Source organism: Dama dama, chromosome 4 (assembly GCF_033118175.1).
Source record: "Dama dama isolate Ldn47 chromosome 4, ASM3311817v1, whole genome shotgun sequence".
Taxonomy (NCBI): Eukaryota; Metazoa; Chordata; class Mammalia; order Artiodactyla; family Cervidae; genus Dama; species Dama dama.
In genome coordinates this window covers 63415199-63431900 of record NC_083684.1, presented here as the reverse complement: position 1 = coordinate 63431900, position 16702 = coordinate 63415199, and the positions used below count along the sequence as shown (strand labels likewise).

Sequence of the window (16702 nt, the reverse complement as noted above, 5' to 3'; positions counted from 1 at the left end):
ACACTGCTCTGGTGTTCATTCTCTCATTAGTCTCCCTGGGCCTTGTGCCCACCTCTGAACCAGTCACAGTGGGAAACGGGCTATGCCGAGTAGCTTCAGCCAATCAGGGGCCACATCTGTAAATAGGTCAATTCCAAATCTACCAAAGAGAAAGGGGAGGGCAGAAGTGACGCTGGGGAGGCACCACCAATGACCAGGAGTCTGCGCTCCACTCAGCCATATGCTTACTGACGTTGACACTGGCAGGCGGAGACTTTGGAAAAAGGCGTTTATTGGTGTGGCGGTCTCAACACTCCCCATGAATCGGAACACACGGCCCCCAGGGCCCCCCCGCCCCCCTCCCTGGCACCCCTCCCCCTCCCCTCCCTGTCCCCTGGACCCTGGGAATGGAAGACAATGTGGGATGGGGCCCCCATCTGAGGTACAGTCACTGCCCCTTGCCCCCCTGCCCCTGCTCTGCCCTCTCTCCCCCTCGCAAGCTCTGGGTGGTACAGTTTGGGGTGGGTGTTTATAGAAGGTCTCCCGGGAGCAGGAGTTGGTAACATCTTGGTCTGGGCTGAGGACGTCTGCATGATGCCCCTCTCTCCCCCCACTTTGTGGGATGTGGTGTGCCAGCGTGGGGTATGCCTACAATCCGAGCTGAAGTTACAGCCTCGGAGCGCCTTTCTGACATAGTTGCTCATCCTCAGGGGAACCACAGCTGGTCACCGGCTACAGGACAGCTGAAGCCAGGGGGCTATTGCTGGTCACAGTCGCTGGTGTGTGTGTGTGTGTGTGTGTGTGTGTCTGAGTGTGTGTGAGGGTGGTCAGTTGGACTGTGGGAGGGTCAGTTGGTGGAGAGGCCAGGGAGTGGTGGACCAGCAAGCTCACACCTGTGGGCCGGCCGTAGGGGCGCTGAGGGCAGCTGGCGGGCGCTGCGGGTGGCCGAAGGGAGTGGGGGCGGGCTAGGGCAAAGCACTGAGGCAGACAGGTGACAGCAGGCACTGGCCTGACAGTTGGATGGAAGCACCGATCGGCCCGGGAGAGGGCCAGAAAGTCCAGGGCGGGGAGGGACAGGGAAAGCGGGAGGGTCTCAGGCGGCTGAGCCGGTGATGGGGCCTCTGGCTCCAGGCAGGTGGTTGGTTGACAGCAGGGAGGCCCAGAGCCAAGGTGGAGATCCCGCACCTGCTCGCAGAGGTTGAGTGACAGCTTGCCAGGCAAGTCTGATGCCCCTCCCACTTCCAACCTGCCCGGGAGACAGCCTTTCAGCAGGGAGGGGAGGGGGCGGGGTGCGTGCATATACTGGGAAAGCGGGAGCCTGGAAAACCTCCCCTCACAACTTCCAGCAAGAAGACCCCCATACCTACCTCCAGCCAGAGGTGAGAGACAGCGGGGATGGGGGCAGTGGATGTTGGGGGGGTGTCCAGGAGGGAAGAGTGCTGAGCCCCCTTCCCCACCCACCCACCCACCCATCCATACACACACACACACACACACACACATGCACACACACGCACGCGCTCACGCTCACACCCACCACACGCGCACGATCCAGTTGACAGCCTGAGCTAAGAGAGGGGTGTGGGGGTGGCCAGGGGTGGGTCACAATCGGAAAGGTGAACGGTGGCGAGAATGGCTGTAGAAAGATGCATAATTTTGCGTTATCCCTCACAGTGATGGGTTCTCTATAGATCTTCCCTCCTCCTCTTCCTTTTCCTCTTCTTCCTCAGCGGCCGAGAGCTCCTCCGCCCCTCGAGACCCACGGCGCTTGCTCCCCCTGCTTCTCTCGCTCTCGGCCTCAGGCCCCCCTCGCAGGGGGACTCCAGCGGCACTGGGTTCTTCCTACATCCTCCACCACAGCCAGCCCAGGGCGGAGAGGAGGGTCAGGGGCCCTGGGGGCCTCGGGGCTGAGTTTTCCAGGGATCCTGGGCCTGGGGAAAGAGAGAGGGTCAAGGGAGGAGGCCCGGAGTGGGGAGACCCCATGCGTGTCTCTCCCTGGTGTCTTGTTTCTGAGGGTCTTGTCTGAGGCCGCCTGCTAAGGACCTTTCCGGGTTTTCCCTCAGGGACCCCGCTCTCCCCTACTCTGTTTTAACCTAAGCATCTGGCTCATCTCTGTCCCCGCCCCGGTCCGCTTCAAAGCTCTTTGGTAGATCTTGGCAGGGCTGGATTCTTTTGACCATTCAGGTCCCATTTCAAACGTTGCTTCCTCTAGGAAGCCTTCTCTAATGCGCTTGTCTACTGCTACCATCCCCAAGTCTATTGTTTATTTTCCTGATAGTCCTTATCGATCTGCAGAACGGTTCTGCATCGCCACCTCCCTGGCCACGCCCATTCAGGTCGGCCCCGCCCCGGCCCGGCCCCGCCCCTTCCGCTGCTCGGGGGACGCACGCAGGAGCCGCATGGAGGCGCTGGACGTTCCCAGCCGGTTGGCTGCGCGGCACGTGTAGTTGCCGTAATGCCGGGCGCTCACGTTGGCGAAGAGAAGCATCGAGCGGGTGCGCTCCGTCTGCACCTTCAGGCCCTCGGCCGTGCCACTGCTCAGCCTGCCGGGGATCCGGGTCAGGGACCAGAGCGCAGGACCCTGGCCCGTGACCCCCTCCGGAAAAAAACCCAGCCCCCCGACTGTTAGACTCCCTGTGGAGACCCTACCTTCTGTCCCCCATCCCACCGACCCGTAGCCTCTGGTTCTAACTCCCCATGGATCCCGGGCCACTCCCACCGACGCCCCTCTCCAGGCAACCCAGACCCTCACCTCCAACCTCTAGGGATTCCCAGGCCCTGCTAAACCTCAGATCCAGTGGTCCCCTAACCCTAAAGCTTCTCTGACAAATCTCAGCATTGCCCCCCACCCCAGACCTTCTTCCTGAATAGTCGGAGGAGGCCAGGCTCCAGCATTCATTATCTGAGGACCCAAGTTTCCAGTAAGCCACCACAGCTCCCCTGGGGCCCAGTGGACCCCAACACCTAGAACCCGGACTCCCCCCCGCCCCCCAGTTTCCAGGACCCGGAACTCTGCTCCCTCTGCCCCCTCCCCGAGTCCCAAAGGACCGAGGACCACCCCCCCCTCCCCACCACGGCCCGCCCCAGTGCCATCCTCACAGTCTGTCATCCTTGTACCACTGGAAATCCGCGGGGGGCACCGCCATGGCTTCGCAGCGCAGGAGGGCAGCCCGGCCCACAGCCGTGCGGGCGCTGGTCACGTCGGTGATGGTCGGAGGATCTGGCGAGGGACAGGGTCAGCGAATTTTCCTTGCCCAGTGCGGACGAAGGGGTGTCACCCCCAGCCCCTCCTTCCTCCTAGAGTCCAGGTCCTCTGGCGCCCTCCTCTTAGAGCCCTTCCTCCCGCAGACCCACCCCCTTCCTCCAGGGCCCGCCCCGCTTTCGTGCGCGCGCCCGGGCGGGGCGGGGGGGCTCACAGTTGACTGTGACCAGCACTCGGCGGCTGTCCGGCGCGGAGTTAACCCCGTTGTGCGTCACGCACTCGTATTCCCCGGCCTGGCCCCGCTGGATGTCGGAAATCTCCAGGATCTCGCCTTCGGAGGTGAAGCCGTCTGTGGGGGGAGGGGAGGGGAGGGGGCGGGGCCGGACGCAAACACTTAACACGGGACAACACGGGCACAACACGGACAGACATCAGCGGGGCGGACAGGCGCGGGGCCTGGGGCGCCGGGGTCAGTGGGGCGGGGGTGCTGGGCTGGGCCCGGGAGTGGGGAGCTAGCCAGGACTTAGCAACTAGAACCCAGTGGGGAGGGTGCCAGGAGCGCCTGAGGCTCAGAAGGATCCAGAAAACACAGACCCAGCGAGGGAGGATCCAGGATTCTGGGATCTAGCCCTTGGGGCCCAGGGAATCAGGATCTGGTGACTGGCATCAGCAATCCAGGTATCGGGGGTCTTAGAACAGCACGCCCGCTCAGAAGACCCTTTGGGACTCACAGCATTCGGGCATCCAGGAACTCAAGACCAGGACTGTGGGGCTCAGATGAAGCCGTAGGGGTGGATCCAGGGATCCGAGACCTAGTTATGGCGTTCTGGGGTCCCAAGAGATCTAGGGACTGGCACATTTGGTCTCCCAAGAGCCATTGAGTGAGGATCTAGGGGTCTGGGAAATGGTGGTGGAGATCCAGGTAAAGGGGGCGTTGCGCCATGTCTAGGATATGGGATTTCCCAGTCAGGTCCCTCTGTTTGGGGGCCTCCGTGGTTCTCAGCTCTACCTCGGGATCACTTGAAGGGCTTGTTAGGACATAGGACAGATTGTGGTGGTGATGGGGGGAGGGGTGGTTCTGACTCATGCGTTTCTGGCAAGTCTCCAGGTGATGCTACTGCTGTGAGTCTGGGGACCAAACTAAGAGAACCGCTGGCCTGAGGCATCCGGCAGAGATGCAGTAATGTGAACAGGAGACGGAACGTGGGCAGAGGCCGAGCCTCTAACCTGGCTCCGGCCATCTAGTGGGTGGGGGTCTGAGTCCAGGAGAATCCTGTGAGCTGGTGGGAAGAGCCTGGGGCTGCTGGAGTTGGGGAGGTGGGGCAAGCTGGGATCTAGCAGGTGGGTGGAGGAAACAGCCCCAGCCTGGGAGGGCACATGGGTAGGCTCTAAGGCTCTGGGGTCCATTGGTGAAATAACAGGACCAGGTAGGAGGGGGAAATCCGGTCATGACAAGGCTTTGGTGGGGGGCGGGGATCAAAGCAGGCGGGAGTGGGAGGTTCTGGGTATCTAGCTAGGAACATGGGGAGCTTTGGGCCAGCCTGTGGAGTGGGGGAAGGAACTTTGAGCCAGGGGTGGGGTCCTCACCTCGGAGCTGCCTCCAGGCGACCGTGGGCTCTGGCCGTCCCACAGCCAGGCAAAGCAGGTTCACGTTGCTCCCCTCATTCACTGTCACAGGCGAAGAGATATTCACGATGCGGGCAGGGACTGCAGGCCGGAGGGAAGGTCAGTGAGAGGCGCTGTGGGTTCCCAGGACCCAGGATCTAGGCCTGGTCCCTCCTCCCTGAGACCAGGAGTCCAGACCCCAAGACCCTCCTCCCTCAGACCCAGGGGTCCAGACCCCCAGGCCCTCCTCCCTCAGACCCAGGGGTCCAGACCCCCAGCCCCTTCCCCCTCAGACCCAGGGGTTCAGCTGACATTCCTGTCTCTCTGTAAGAATTACTCTGTCTCCCCTTCCCTCTGGATCTGGCTTCTTCTCCAGTTGCTGGCCTTGTGTCTTCCTCACTCTTTCTCAGTCTCTCTCCACCTTCCTTCTCACTTGGTTTCTATTTTCTGTCTTTGGGTCTGAATTCCTCCCTCCCCATCTCTATTTTTACTGATTAGTACTATTATTTTGAAAATTAATTTGCTTAGCTAATGCTTGTATGGTGCTTCCTGAGTGTAAGCTTACCCTGTTTTAAGTATTTCACAAAAATGAACTCATGAAACCCTCACTACTCCCCTCTGGGGTGCGTGCATGCTCACTCAGTCACTTCAGTCGTGTCTGACACTTTGTGACCCCGTGGACTGTAGCCCACCAGGCTCCGCTGTCCATCTGATTGTCCAGGCAAGAATCCTGGAGTGGGTTGCCATGCCCTCCTCCAGGGAATCTTCTCGACCCAGAGATCGAACTCTTGTCCCCCTCATCGCAGGCGGATTCTTTACCGACTGAGCCACCGGGGGATGTTACTCTGTTCATCAATTCTAACACATGGGGGCGTTCCCCGCCTCGACCCCGCCCCCCCCCCCCCCCCCCCCGAGCATTTCTCCAATCAGGGTGGCCTTTTGAAGGACGCCAGTGTTTAACTGGCGGGTTACCCACCCACCCTGTTTCTAGCAACACAGAATAAAGTAAAGGTGTCCCTTCCAACTGATGATGTCTTGAATTTGATATATGACAGCGTCATCTCCGTTTTGCAGATGAGGAGTCTGATCGTCCGGCTCGCTTTGGGTGCCTCAGCCCCTGGGTGGCGGCGGCAAGGTTGGAACCGGAGGGTTTGGCTCCCAGGTCGGGACTTGTCAAGGGCCGTCCCTGGCTTCCTGTCTCTCCACGTGCTCGCTGCCCTCTAGACCACCTCTGACGCCAGCCTCCCGCCCCCCGCCGTGGGTCTCTCCAGCGCCACCTCTCTCGCTCTGCGCATCCAGCCTCCGCACGTGCTGTTCTTTTTCCTGAAGGTCTCGGCTCAGACGTGATGTCTGGGAAACTGCCTTTCCTCGGAAAGACGCCTCCAGAAAGCCAGGGCCAGCCTGCCTGGCTCCTCTCTGTCCCTGGCCTGTGGAGCAGGGCCTGCACGCAGCAGGAACTCAAGAAACAGGGCTGAGCCAACGAACGGGGCGGGGGGGGGGTGTCTTCCTCCAAGTGTCCCCTGGCCCCCGTATCTCTCCTGCCCTGGAGGTTGTCTCTGACTTTCTCTCCCTCTGCCTGGCTGGAGTCCGTGAGGGCAGGGAGGGTGTCTGTCTTCCCACAGGTGTCCCTGGGATCGACGAGGACACGAGTGTCCCCTCTCCCCAGCGCCCATCCCCCGGCTCCCCCCTCCCCGACCAGGGCGCGGGCGGAGGGCTCACCGTGGACGATGAGGTAGACCTGAGTGGTGTACGGCTGGTGGCGGGTCTGGAAGGAGCAGGTGTAGAGGCCCTCGTCGCCCAGCCCCACCTGGGTGATGAGGATGGAGAACTCCTCGGGCGTGTTGGTGAGCAGCCGCACCCTCGGGTCGCTGGTCCAGCGGTCGTTGCCCGCGTACAGGATGTTGGAGCGGTTCAGCCAGGCCACTCGGGTCACATGCTCGTCAATGAAGCAGCTGGAGGGGAGGACGAGGGGAGGGCAGTTCTCTCCCCCACCCCCGCCTGGCCCTCCAGGGTCACCCCCCATCGAGGGGGCTTGGAGGTGGGGAGAGGAAGGCTTGCTGCATCTCCAGTTCCCATGGCAGTCCTCGGAGGCAGGTGTGACTGCGCCCACTTTACAGGTAGGTAAACTGAGCCTCAGGGATAGTTGTGAGCCCAAGTGCGCAATGGGATGACAGCTGATGGTTACTGAGTGACTGCTGTGTGTCATAGACCCAAAAAGAGGGGGACAGGCACCCCGGGGGAGAGGGACAGAGATGCAGAGATGGGGGGACGACCCACAATGAGGAGAGCAGAGAGCTGGGGGAGGGTAACACTGGTTCTCATTAAACAGTCAGTGTGCTAAGCTCTCTAAGCTCAGCTTGGTTGTTGTTTAGTTCCTAAGTGGTGTCCGACTCTTTTGTGACCTCGTGGACTGCAGCCTGCCAGGCTCTTCCGTCCATGGGATTTCCCAGGCAAGAATACTGGAGCAGGTTGCCATTCCCTTCTCCAGGGGATCTTCCAGGCCCAAGGATTGAACCTGGGTCTCCTGCATTGGCAGGTGGGTTCTTTACCACTGAGCCACCAGGGAAGCCCCCGGGGTGTATGTACAGACTCTTGCATCCTCCAACAACCCAGGTGGTGGTCACCGTCCCTCCACCCATTTGACAGATGGGTACACTGAGGCCCAGGGTGGAGCTGGGCCCAGAGTCTGGGCCCTGATGGCCTCTGTCCTGATGGGGGGGAGGGATGGGTGGGGCCTGCGGGTCAGGACAGTCCCCCCTAAGGAAGGCGAAGGGGCAGCACTTCTGTGTCCCCCTACCTGAGCGTGGCGTTGTCGCCTTCACACACCGTGTAGTTGTCGGCAGGAGAGCCGAACTCCAGGCTCTGAGACAGCAGCCCTGTGGAAGGGAGGGCAGCTCAGCCGGGCAGGACCGTGCACATGTGTACACACACACACACACACGGCAGATACGCACTTCCCACACCCACTGGCACACAGTCATTGATGTTTCCAGAGACACTCACCGCAGAAACACGCAACGTACCTTGCCACAAGCCCGTGCTGACCCAGACAGGCTGGGACACACAAACCTACACACCTCCCGAGATACTGAGACAACACAATCACAGCACATAAACACATGTATATGCACACAGACACACGTACATCAAAGCTCAAGTATACACACTCACAGATGCTGTGTACAGATGCGTGCACACACAGACACATGCATACTCAAACACAGAAGTGCACATGTGCAGATACAGACACACACAAAGCTGTGCACACACACACACACACACAGACATGTGTAAACATGGCACACACATACATGTTCACAGTGAACGCACACACAGAGATTCAAAAGTACACACCCACACAAAACATACACGGGGGCACATACACATATTCACAGCCCCACGAGTACACACTCATATACACAGATGTATGTTCAGATGTAACAGACAGGTACACACATGTACACATTAATTCAGAAATACATGGAAAGACAGGCTGCAGGCAGATACTCAACACCCACATGTGTGCACACAGACGCCCAGACACACAAATGCAAGCACGCACACAAACACGGATGTGCGCGAATATTCACGTGCACACACATCTATCACAGACGCCCAGGACGCCCTCTGGCATGGTGTAGAGACCCCCGCGTGCACACAGACTGCCCCATGTGCCCAGGCCCAGCGGGGCACGCTCTGGCGGGCGCATGCCCACTCCTGCCTGCCCGCTCCAGTGCCCCGGCGCCTGGCAGAACCCCCGCCCCCACCCATTCATCTCTCCGTGGACCGTGGCCAGAGGCTGGACCGGGGCCAGGGAGTGGGGGCTGGGCCCGCGGAGGCGGCGGATGCAGACAGCACCGGGCGGGGGAGAGGAAGAGGCCGGGTGACCTTGGACGCCTGGGGAGGCTCGGCCCCGCGCAGGGCTGCCCTGGACCCCGCCCCGGGATGAGGAACTGATTAATCTGATGAATTAATTGCCCGCGCCGCCCCGATGACTCCCGGAGGCCCTCTCCATCAGCAGCCCCTCTGGATGCGGCTGGGGCAGAGCCAGGGCGGTGGGCTCGCCAGGCCCTGGGGTTTGGGGCCTAGGCCCTGCAGCCCTCACCCCCGGCTCATCCGCGCGGGAGTCACTCTGGTCATTTGATGAGCCCTGGAGGGGGTGAAGGGACTCACCCGCCCTGAGCCTGGTGGAGAGGATGCACCAGGACAGCCCTAGGAAGAGGAGGGGGCGGCCAGGGGATGGACAGACAGACACACACAGTCACCAGGGCCCGGGAGGATGCACAGAGTCAGCCCCGGGGACAGGAAATAGTCCCACCCATGACAAGCGGGTCCCGTTGGGGGACAGAGGCATACACACCTAGGCTGACGCACACAGCCCGGGACACACCCCCGGGAGAAGGTCAGTTAGAAGAGACAGCTCTTTCCCAGAAGAACGCGGGTTGGCCACCAGCCCCCCAGACATAAACAGATGCACACGGTTACACACACTCAGGTGCAAAGTCTACACACGGTCACAGCCCTGCCCGAGGACTCTCTCTCACACACACACATACAGGCTTCATCGGTCACAGTGACCTCCCAGCCAGAGGGCTATGCTCATCCCCACCCCTCCACCCCGGAGAGTCGTGCATGAAGCTACAGCCTGAAACAGCAACACAGGCTCTCCAATACAAAGCGAACGCCCTGGACCAAGAGTCGGGCATATACAGCCACGCTGTCACCTACAATCAGATCACACACAGCCATGCACACACACACACACACACACACACGCACACCCCATAGATCTGTGATACTCCTGGTCACACACATCCCAGACCAAGATTTCTCCATCTCGGCACCATTGACGTTGGGGGGCCAGATGATTCTTCATCGTGGGGCCATCCTGTGCAGTGTAGAGTGTTTGAGAGCTTCGCAGATTTGACCCCCCAGATGCCAGGAGCTCCCCCACCCCAACCAAAAATGCCGGCATCGCTAGATGCCTCCTGGGAGCCAAAATCACCCTGCCCCCCAACCCCACACCTCCCCAGCCCTCGGACAGAAACTGTCCTAGGTTCATGGAGGCCTGCCCTAGGCAGGGGGTTGAAGAGGGAGCTGTCCAAGGTGCCCCCGAAGCCTCAGGGTAGAGCCAAGGGCTCCTGAGCTCAGCCTCAGGCCCTGGGGTACGGTGTGGACCTCACAAAAGAGGGCAGGATCTTAATCACATGTCCCAGGAGACAGAGAAACAGATGGACAGACAGACACATGCTGTTTGCTAGAAGGATCTTTCCAACACTCAGAGCGACCTCCAGGACGAAGTCCCCGCCCCTCAGCCTGGCATCCAGGGCCCTGACATCGCTGTCTCCTGCCTCCTCTCCCCTAGTGCGACCCAGCACCGCATTTCCCATTTTTCTTTCCCCTCTCTCCCTCCCACTATTCCCCATCAAAACGCTTCTCCTTCTCCAGGCACCTGGTATATGGGGCCTCTCGGAGGAGAGATGGCCCATCCAAGCCAACACAGCCTCTCGCTCTTTTCCCAGGGCTCCGTGGATCAGAGGCGTCTGCCTCCCCCACCTGCTCCTCCAGGGCAGGGCCCAGCTCAGACCATCTGCGTCCCCAGCACGCCCAGCTGAGCCCTGGCTGAGGGCGGTCTCGGGAGATGAATGATGAAGTTATCTCCAGTGGGTCTTGGATGCCTGGTCTGTGTGTCTATAAATTTGGATGTCTGCCTATCTGTCTCTTGCAGTTCCCAGACTCCAGGCTCAGGAGGACCCTGTGTGCTGTGTGATCTTGGTAAGTCCCTTCCCCTCTCTGGGTGTCAGTAAATGGAGGAGAGGGTCAGGTTAGCTGGGCCTCTCCCTCTCCCTCTGTCTTAGTCCCAGTCACCGCCCCTCCCTCTTAGTCGCGATCACCTGGACTGTGTCTCAGTCTGCTTTCCTCACCAGATGGGAGCCTCTCAGGGTGGAGCCTGGGTCTCCTCACCTGCAGCATCACCCCATCCACAGTCTGACCCATAGGCGGCCTCAAAACATGTTTAATACCTAAAGAAACAAGCTAGTGCACACGAGGTCCCCTCTGCTTGGAAAATGCTGAATCCCTACTCTTTCTAGTCCTCTTTTGTTTTCCCACAATGCCTGCACTACCTCCCTTAGAGCTCAGATCACACTATGGTGACTGTGTCTGTCTCCCCTATCAGACTATAAGTTTCTTGAGGGCAGAGTCTGAGTCTGACTCAGGTTTGTGTCCCCAGCATCTCCCAGCACTGGGCCTGGCCTGGAAGGCCTTGGGAAATATTTGTTGAATGAGTGAATGTAAATAGATGCCCACAACATGCTTTGCCAACTCTTGAACTCCTATGCATTCTTCAAAACCCCAGCTCAAATGCCCCCTCCTCCAGAAGTACTTCCCTGATTGTTCGAGGTGGACAGTTCCCACTGTCTCTGCTGGGTACCCTCTGACTCAGCTGTGACAGCGTCCAGGTGTGTCTCCCCTTCCTGACCAGGAGTTCTCCAAAGGCCTGAATCTTGGTTGTGTCCCCCAGAGTTGGACTTAGTGCAGAGAACTGTTGGTGGGGGGGCTTGATATGTCTAGAGATTGGATAAGAAAGCCCTAAGGAGCCTGAACTGATAGATCAAATGTCTGTCCCATCATTTCCTGACTGGGTGACCCCTGGCCAGTCTAAGCCTCAGTTTCCTCAACGGTAGAAAGGAGAAAAATGGTATTTCTTTCCTCAGCAGGTTTTTGTCAGGGATTCCATGAGGACATGCAAGCAAAATGTTTAACTCAGCGCTTAGCAGCCAGAAATGCTTGCTGCTCTTAAGAGCACCTTCTTTTTAAAGAAACATCTATTGTTATCCCAGGTTCGGTGACGGTCAGGGTGGGGGAAGGGCGGGGCAGGTCTGGGTTGTAGGTTGCTCTATGCCCAGCACCTACCCCTGAGTCCGGGACTCAGCATCTGTTCTGCTACTACTAAGCCAGCATAACCAGGCTGCTAAATGAACAGACTGGGGAGCCTGGCTGCTTAGGTTCAAATCCCAGCTGTGCCACCGAGCTGCACGAGTTACTTCCTCCACCTGGGACTCAGTTTCCCCACCTCTAAATGGGGCCCATCGGGGACCGTCATCATGCCTCACTCACTGGCTTGAGGGAGAGAGGATGAAAGAAGGTCACCCAAGCAAGCAGGCTCTATATGGCTCCTGCTAGTCAAGCGCCTGCAAACAGCTCTACTTGTGTTGGCTGGTGGGATGGTTATGGGGCAGGGACCAGCCTGGAGGTGAATCTAGTGGTGATGGGAGGGACTATGCGGGTCTCTGCTATTCCAGATGGGTGACCTTCATGTGCTGCGCTAGGGCGCTTCAGTCATGTCCAACTCTTTGCAACCCTATGGACTGTAGCCTGCCAGGCTTCTCTGTCCATGGGATTCTCCAGGCAAGAATACTGGAGTGGATAGCCATGCTTTCCTCCAGGGAATGTTCCCGAACCAGGGATCAAACCAGTGTCTCTTAAGTCTCCTTCATTGGCAGGTGGGTTCTTTACCCACTGAGCCACCTGGGAAGCCCAAGAAAGGGCTAGTCTAACTGCCACTGCAGAGCCCCCAGACCCCTCTCCCTCTTGGCTGACCTTCCAAATCCTTATCACTGATGTCCGGTGTCTGTATGCTGAGCCTAGAGCCCTGAAACTTTCCATGTGCTGGCTGTTCATTTCCACTGGTCCCTTGTGGCTCAGCTGGCAAAGAACCCACCTGCAATGTGGGAGACCTGGGTTCAAACTCTGGGTTGGGAAGATCCCCTGGAGAAGGGAAAGGCTACCCACTCCAGTATTCTGGCCTGGAGAATTCCATGGACTGTATAGTCCATGGGGTTGCAAAGAGTTGGACACAACTGCATGACTTTCACTTTTCCACCGCAGGGCCTTTGCTTCTGCTGTTCCCAGGGGGATCTTTCCAAGGCTGACTCCTCCCCTCCTTTCAGTCTGAACTCCACTCGGCGGCTCAGATGTTACCTGAGCTCCCAAGGCCAAGTCTTCTGCCTGCCGAGTCATTCTCGTTTCTTCTGTGCTCATCACTCTCTAAAATCACCCGTTTACTTTTTAGGTTTTGTTTTAGTTGGTGGATCTCTCTCCATCCCACTAGAATGTAAGCTCCAGGAGGGCAGGGACTCCACTGCTGTGTTTATAGATTCCCAGTGTTTAGAACAGCGACTGTGTACCCAGTAAATACGTGTTAGATGAGCTAACAAGGGAGCGCCCACAGTCTAGACAGACTGGGTGCTTGAGGGACCCCCTAGAGAAGGGTCCCCATGCCTGTGTTCATCCTGCCCCTGCTTCATCCAATACGGCAAAGGAACCACCCCCAAATCACCAGCTGCAGCTATTTTTCTAAGTGGATGTGGGGATGTGTGTGTGTGTGTGTGTGTTGGCATAAAGAATTTAGGGGGGAAAAAAGTAAAGACAGAGCAATATCTACAGATGCCAGGGAAGTAGAGTTAAGTGGAAGAAAGCCAGTTGCAGAGAAATGGCTTTTCTTTGTTTCTATCTTGGGAGAAACATCAACAAACTAACCAATCCTTTACAGATGCTGAACTCTGGGCATCTGACTGCAAGTGAGAGGCGACTGGGGAGGCTGAGGACCCTGGCTCTCTCTGGAGACTGGAAGGTGGGGGCGAGACGTGGCGGGGTTTGCTTTTATGCATTCTTGTGGCGGATGGTTCACTGGTATGCTCTCCTCCCGTAATCTGGAAACCATCAAATGAATGAAAGAGAGGAGGAGATGCAATCTGGTGTGACTTCCACTGGCTTTTTCTCAGCCTCAGCCGTCAAGCAAGCGGTGGTGGGTAGGTGGGGCTGTCTTTCCAACCCTCTAATCCTGTCTCAGCTCAGCGGCCAGCCACTCTGCTCTGTCCCTCTGGTCGCAGTTCTCTGATGGGACAAAAGGCCCAGAGGTGGGAATGGACTTGACCTAGGTCACAGACCACCTCCTGGTAACACCAAGCTCCCAGCCCTGCATGTGTGAACAACAGTGATTTCTAGGGTTCTGAAGAGTCAAAGTAGAAGGCAAGTGGGAAGTGATCTTGAGAGTAAAGGAAGAGAGAGAGGAAAATGGAGAGGTGAAGAGAGAAGGCCAGAGACAATTCAAAGGACAAGGAGGAGAATGAGTAACCTGGGATGGGGCGTGAGTTCCCAGAAGCGGGTGAGGATCAAGGCACCGTGTGAGGGGCTGGAAAGAGACAGAGACACACGGGGTGTGACAGGGACAAGCAGTTCCAGAGGCCGAGCGGGCCAGCTGTGGAATTGTGCTGAGCCCAGCAGCGATGGAGAGCCGGCGACCCAGCCACGGAGATCAACGGGATGTCACCCCGAGCCACGGAGCCTCCGGAAATGGCCGAGACGTGAGAGAGCCCGAGAGAGACAGGCGACAGAGACAGAGAGACACAGACAGGCAGGCAGAAAGTCAGACACGGATTCAGACGGGCCAGGTGGGAGGGGGTGATCCCCGCCCCCCGCCCCCGCCGCCAGCATCCCGTGTGACTCTGGCTGTCTGCAGGTGTGGCTCCGGGTCGGACCGGGTGACAGGTGTTTATGTGGCTGTGCCTGCCTGGCGTTGTGTGGGTGGGAGGCTGAGAGCCGCTGTCTCGCTGAGACTGTCGGGGGTTCTAGGATGTTCCCGACTGTGTGTCCCTGCCTCTGTGATTCTGGGTCAGGGGAGGGCCTGGGGGTGATTCTCCAGAAGCACTAAATGAACCCTGGCCCCTGCCTCCAGCCTCCTAGCTCTCCCCTCCCCTCCTTAGGGGGTCATCTCTTGGACCACCCCCAGGTCGCCTGCCTGCTGGGAGATACAAGGTCCAGCTACACAGCTTCTAAACAGAGACTGCCAAGTTCACCACCCCCCTCCCAGCCTCTCCCCTTCCATTCTTCCCTTCCAGCCCTACAAAAGACCAGCCCCCAGCCCCCCTGCTCAACTAGGAAGACTGACATTAACCCTTTGACCCCGGGTTAACCCTTCCCCTCCCGCGGTCCTCAGTCTCCCTCTGTCTTGCCGGGAACCCAAATATTCAGCCAGGGCTTTCCACATCTGGAGTCCCCAGCCCAGCACCCCAACTTCTTGGATCTTCAGCCCCATCTCCCCTTACACATAAATGCCACCCTCCAAATACTAACACTTTCTCCCAACCTAGACGACCCAGCTGGGGAATTTCAGTCCCTTCCCAGCTGAGAGACCAGCCCCACCCCCTTCTTATGCCTGTCTGGGACGGAGGTCTCTGGACACCCCTGCCCCCACCTCTTACTGACCCTGGGAACCTGGGAAGATATCATCCTCCCAACCTTCCCCCAGAAACACCGACCCCAGCCCGCAGGCCGGGACCCCCAGGGGACCTTCCCAGGCAGAGATGAAGACCCCCGACGGGGCATCCCTCTGCCTACCCCCCACCAACTCAGTTCAAAGATCCTGCCCAGGGACCCTTACTTAGCGTCTGATCTCCTCCCCACCTCCCCCTCACCACGATCCCGAGCCGCAGACTCCCGCCCCCAGGCCGGGACCAGGTGTCCGCGACCCTCTCGCCGACCCGGAGAAGCAGACCTCCGCCCCTAGGCCCAGGATCGGGCCCCAGGACGCGGACCCCTGCCCCCGGGCATGGAGCCAGACGTCCGAGGACCCCTCTCCCAGCCAGAGGATGCTGCCCCCGCCCCCCGGGCCCAGACCTCGGCGTCCGGGGGCCTCCTCCCCCCCGCCCGGGGATGCTCTGTCCCCCGCCCGGGACCCTAGAGTCCCGGCCGAGCCCCCCGCCCCCGGCGCTGCGGTACCTCGGCTGATGACGGCCAGGCCGGCCAGGGCGGCGGCGGCGAGAAGCCGGAGCCGGGCCCCGGGCGCAGGGGGGGGCATCGCGGCAGCGGCGGCGCGAAGGGGGAGGGGAAAGGGGGGGCCGGTCCGGGGCGCGCGAGGCCTGGGGGGAGAGGGGGGAGGGGGAGGGGGACCCCGCCTGCGGCTGCACCGGCCCGGGGGGCGGCGGGGGCGGGGGGAGGGGGCTGGGGGGGCGCGACGAGGCGGCCGGAGCTGCTGCAGACCCGGGGAGGGGGCGGCGCTGACGGGCAGGAAGGCCGACCAATCAGGGCAGGCGGGGGGCCGGGGAGGCGGGGCCGAGGGGGGGCGCTTGTTGGAGGGAGAGGCCTTTGTTACTGCGGCCCGGCCCCTACCCCCTCCCGCCCCGGCCGTCCCCGCGGCTTCCCTGCCTCGGATCCCTAGGACCCCAGGCCGGGACACTCCCTGGAGCCCACCTTCCTCCTGCTTCAGGCCCCAGCCTCCTCCTCCCGCAGACCCAGAAATCCCGGCCCCCCAGACCCTGGGGACTGTTCCCCCGGTCCTCGCTGCCCAGACCCAGGAACCAGAGCCCCTAGTCCCTTCCCCAACCCACACCCTAAGAGTCCTGGTCCTCAGCCCCCTTCTCCCCAAGCCCCAGGAGTTCTGACTCCCAGCCCCCCTAGACCCTGCAGTCTGGTCCCTTAGTCCTCACTGCTTCCCCCAGACCCAGGAACCAGAGCCCTCCAACCCAGACCCAGAAATCCTGGCCCCAGCCCCAGGAGTGCTGGCACCCAACGCCTCCAAATCCAGGAGTCTGCTTCCCCAGTCTCCCCTCCCCCAGACCCAGGAACTGGAGTCCCCGGTGCCCTCCCCCACGCAGACCCAGGAATCCTGGTCCCCAGCCCCCTTCTCCCCTAGCCCCTCAGGAGTCTGGGCTCCCATGCCCCCCAGACTCTGGAGTCTGGTCCGCTAGTCGTCAGGGCCCCCAGACCCAGGAATTGGAGCCTCCTGTCCCCGTCTTCTTGTGGAAAAGTGTTCTGCTTCTCTCTCTACTTTCATGAATAACAGAGACTCTGGGGTGAAATTTCCTTTGGTTCCCCGCGACTCCCCCCAATCCCTCATCCCCAGGATAACAAGGG

At 59.9% G+C, this 16702-nt stretch overlaps 1 protein-coding gene across 1 annotated transcript; it reads right to left on the bottom strand.

Moving 5' to 3' along the window:
- Window positions 1–1469: 1469 nt before the first annotated feature.
- Window positions 1470–15647, bottom strand: IGLON5 (IgLON family member 5). The gene is made up of 8 exons (XM_061136353.1): window positions 15569–15647; window positions 7584–7662; window positions 6506–6738; window positions 4769–4888; window positions 3396–3530; window positions 3079–3199; window positions 2368–2522; window positions 1470–1910 (listed from the first exon to the last, which is right to left on the bottom strand). The coding sequence occupies exons 1-8, from the start codon at window positions 15645–15647 to the stop codon at window positions 1822–1824; spliced, it is 1011 nt and encodes a 336-aa protein (XP_060992336.1). The 3' UTR covers window positions 1470–1821.
- Window positions 15648–16702: the final 1055 nt, after the last annotated feature.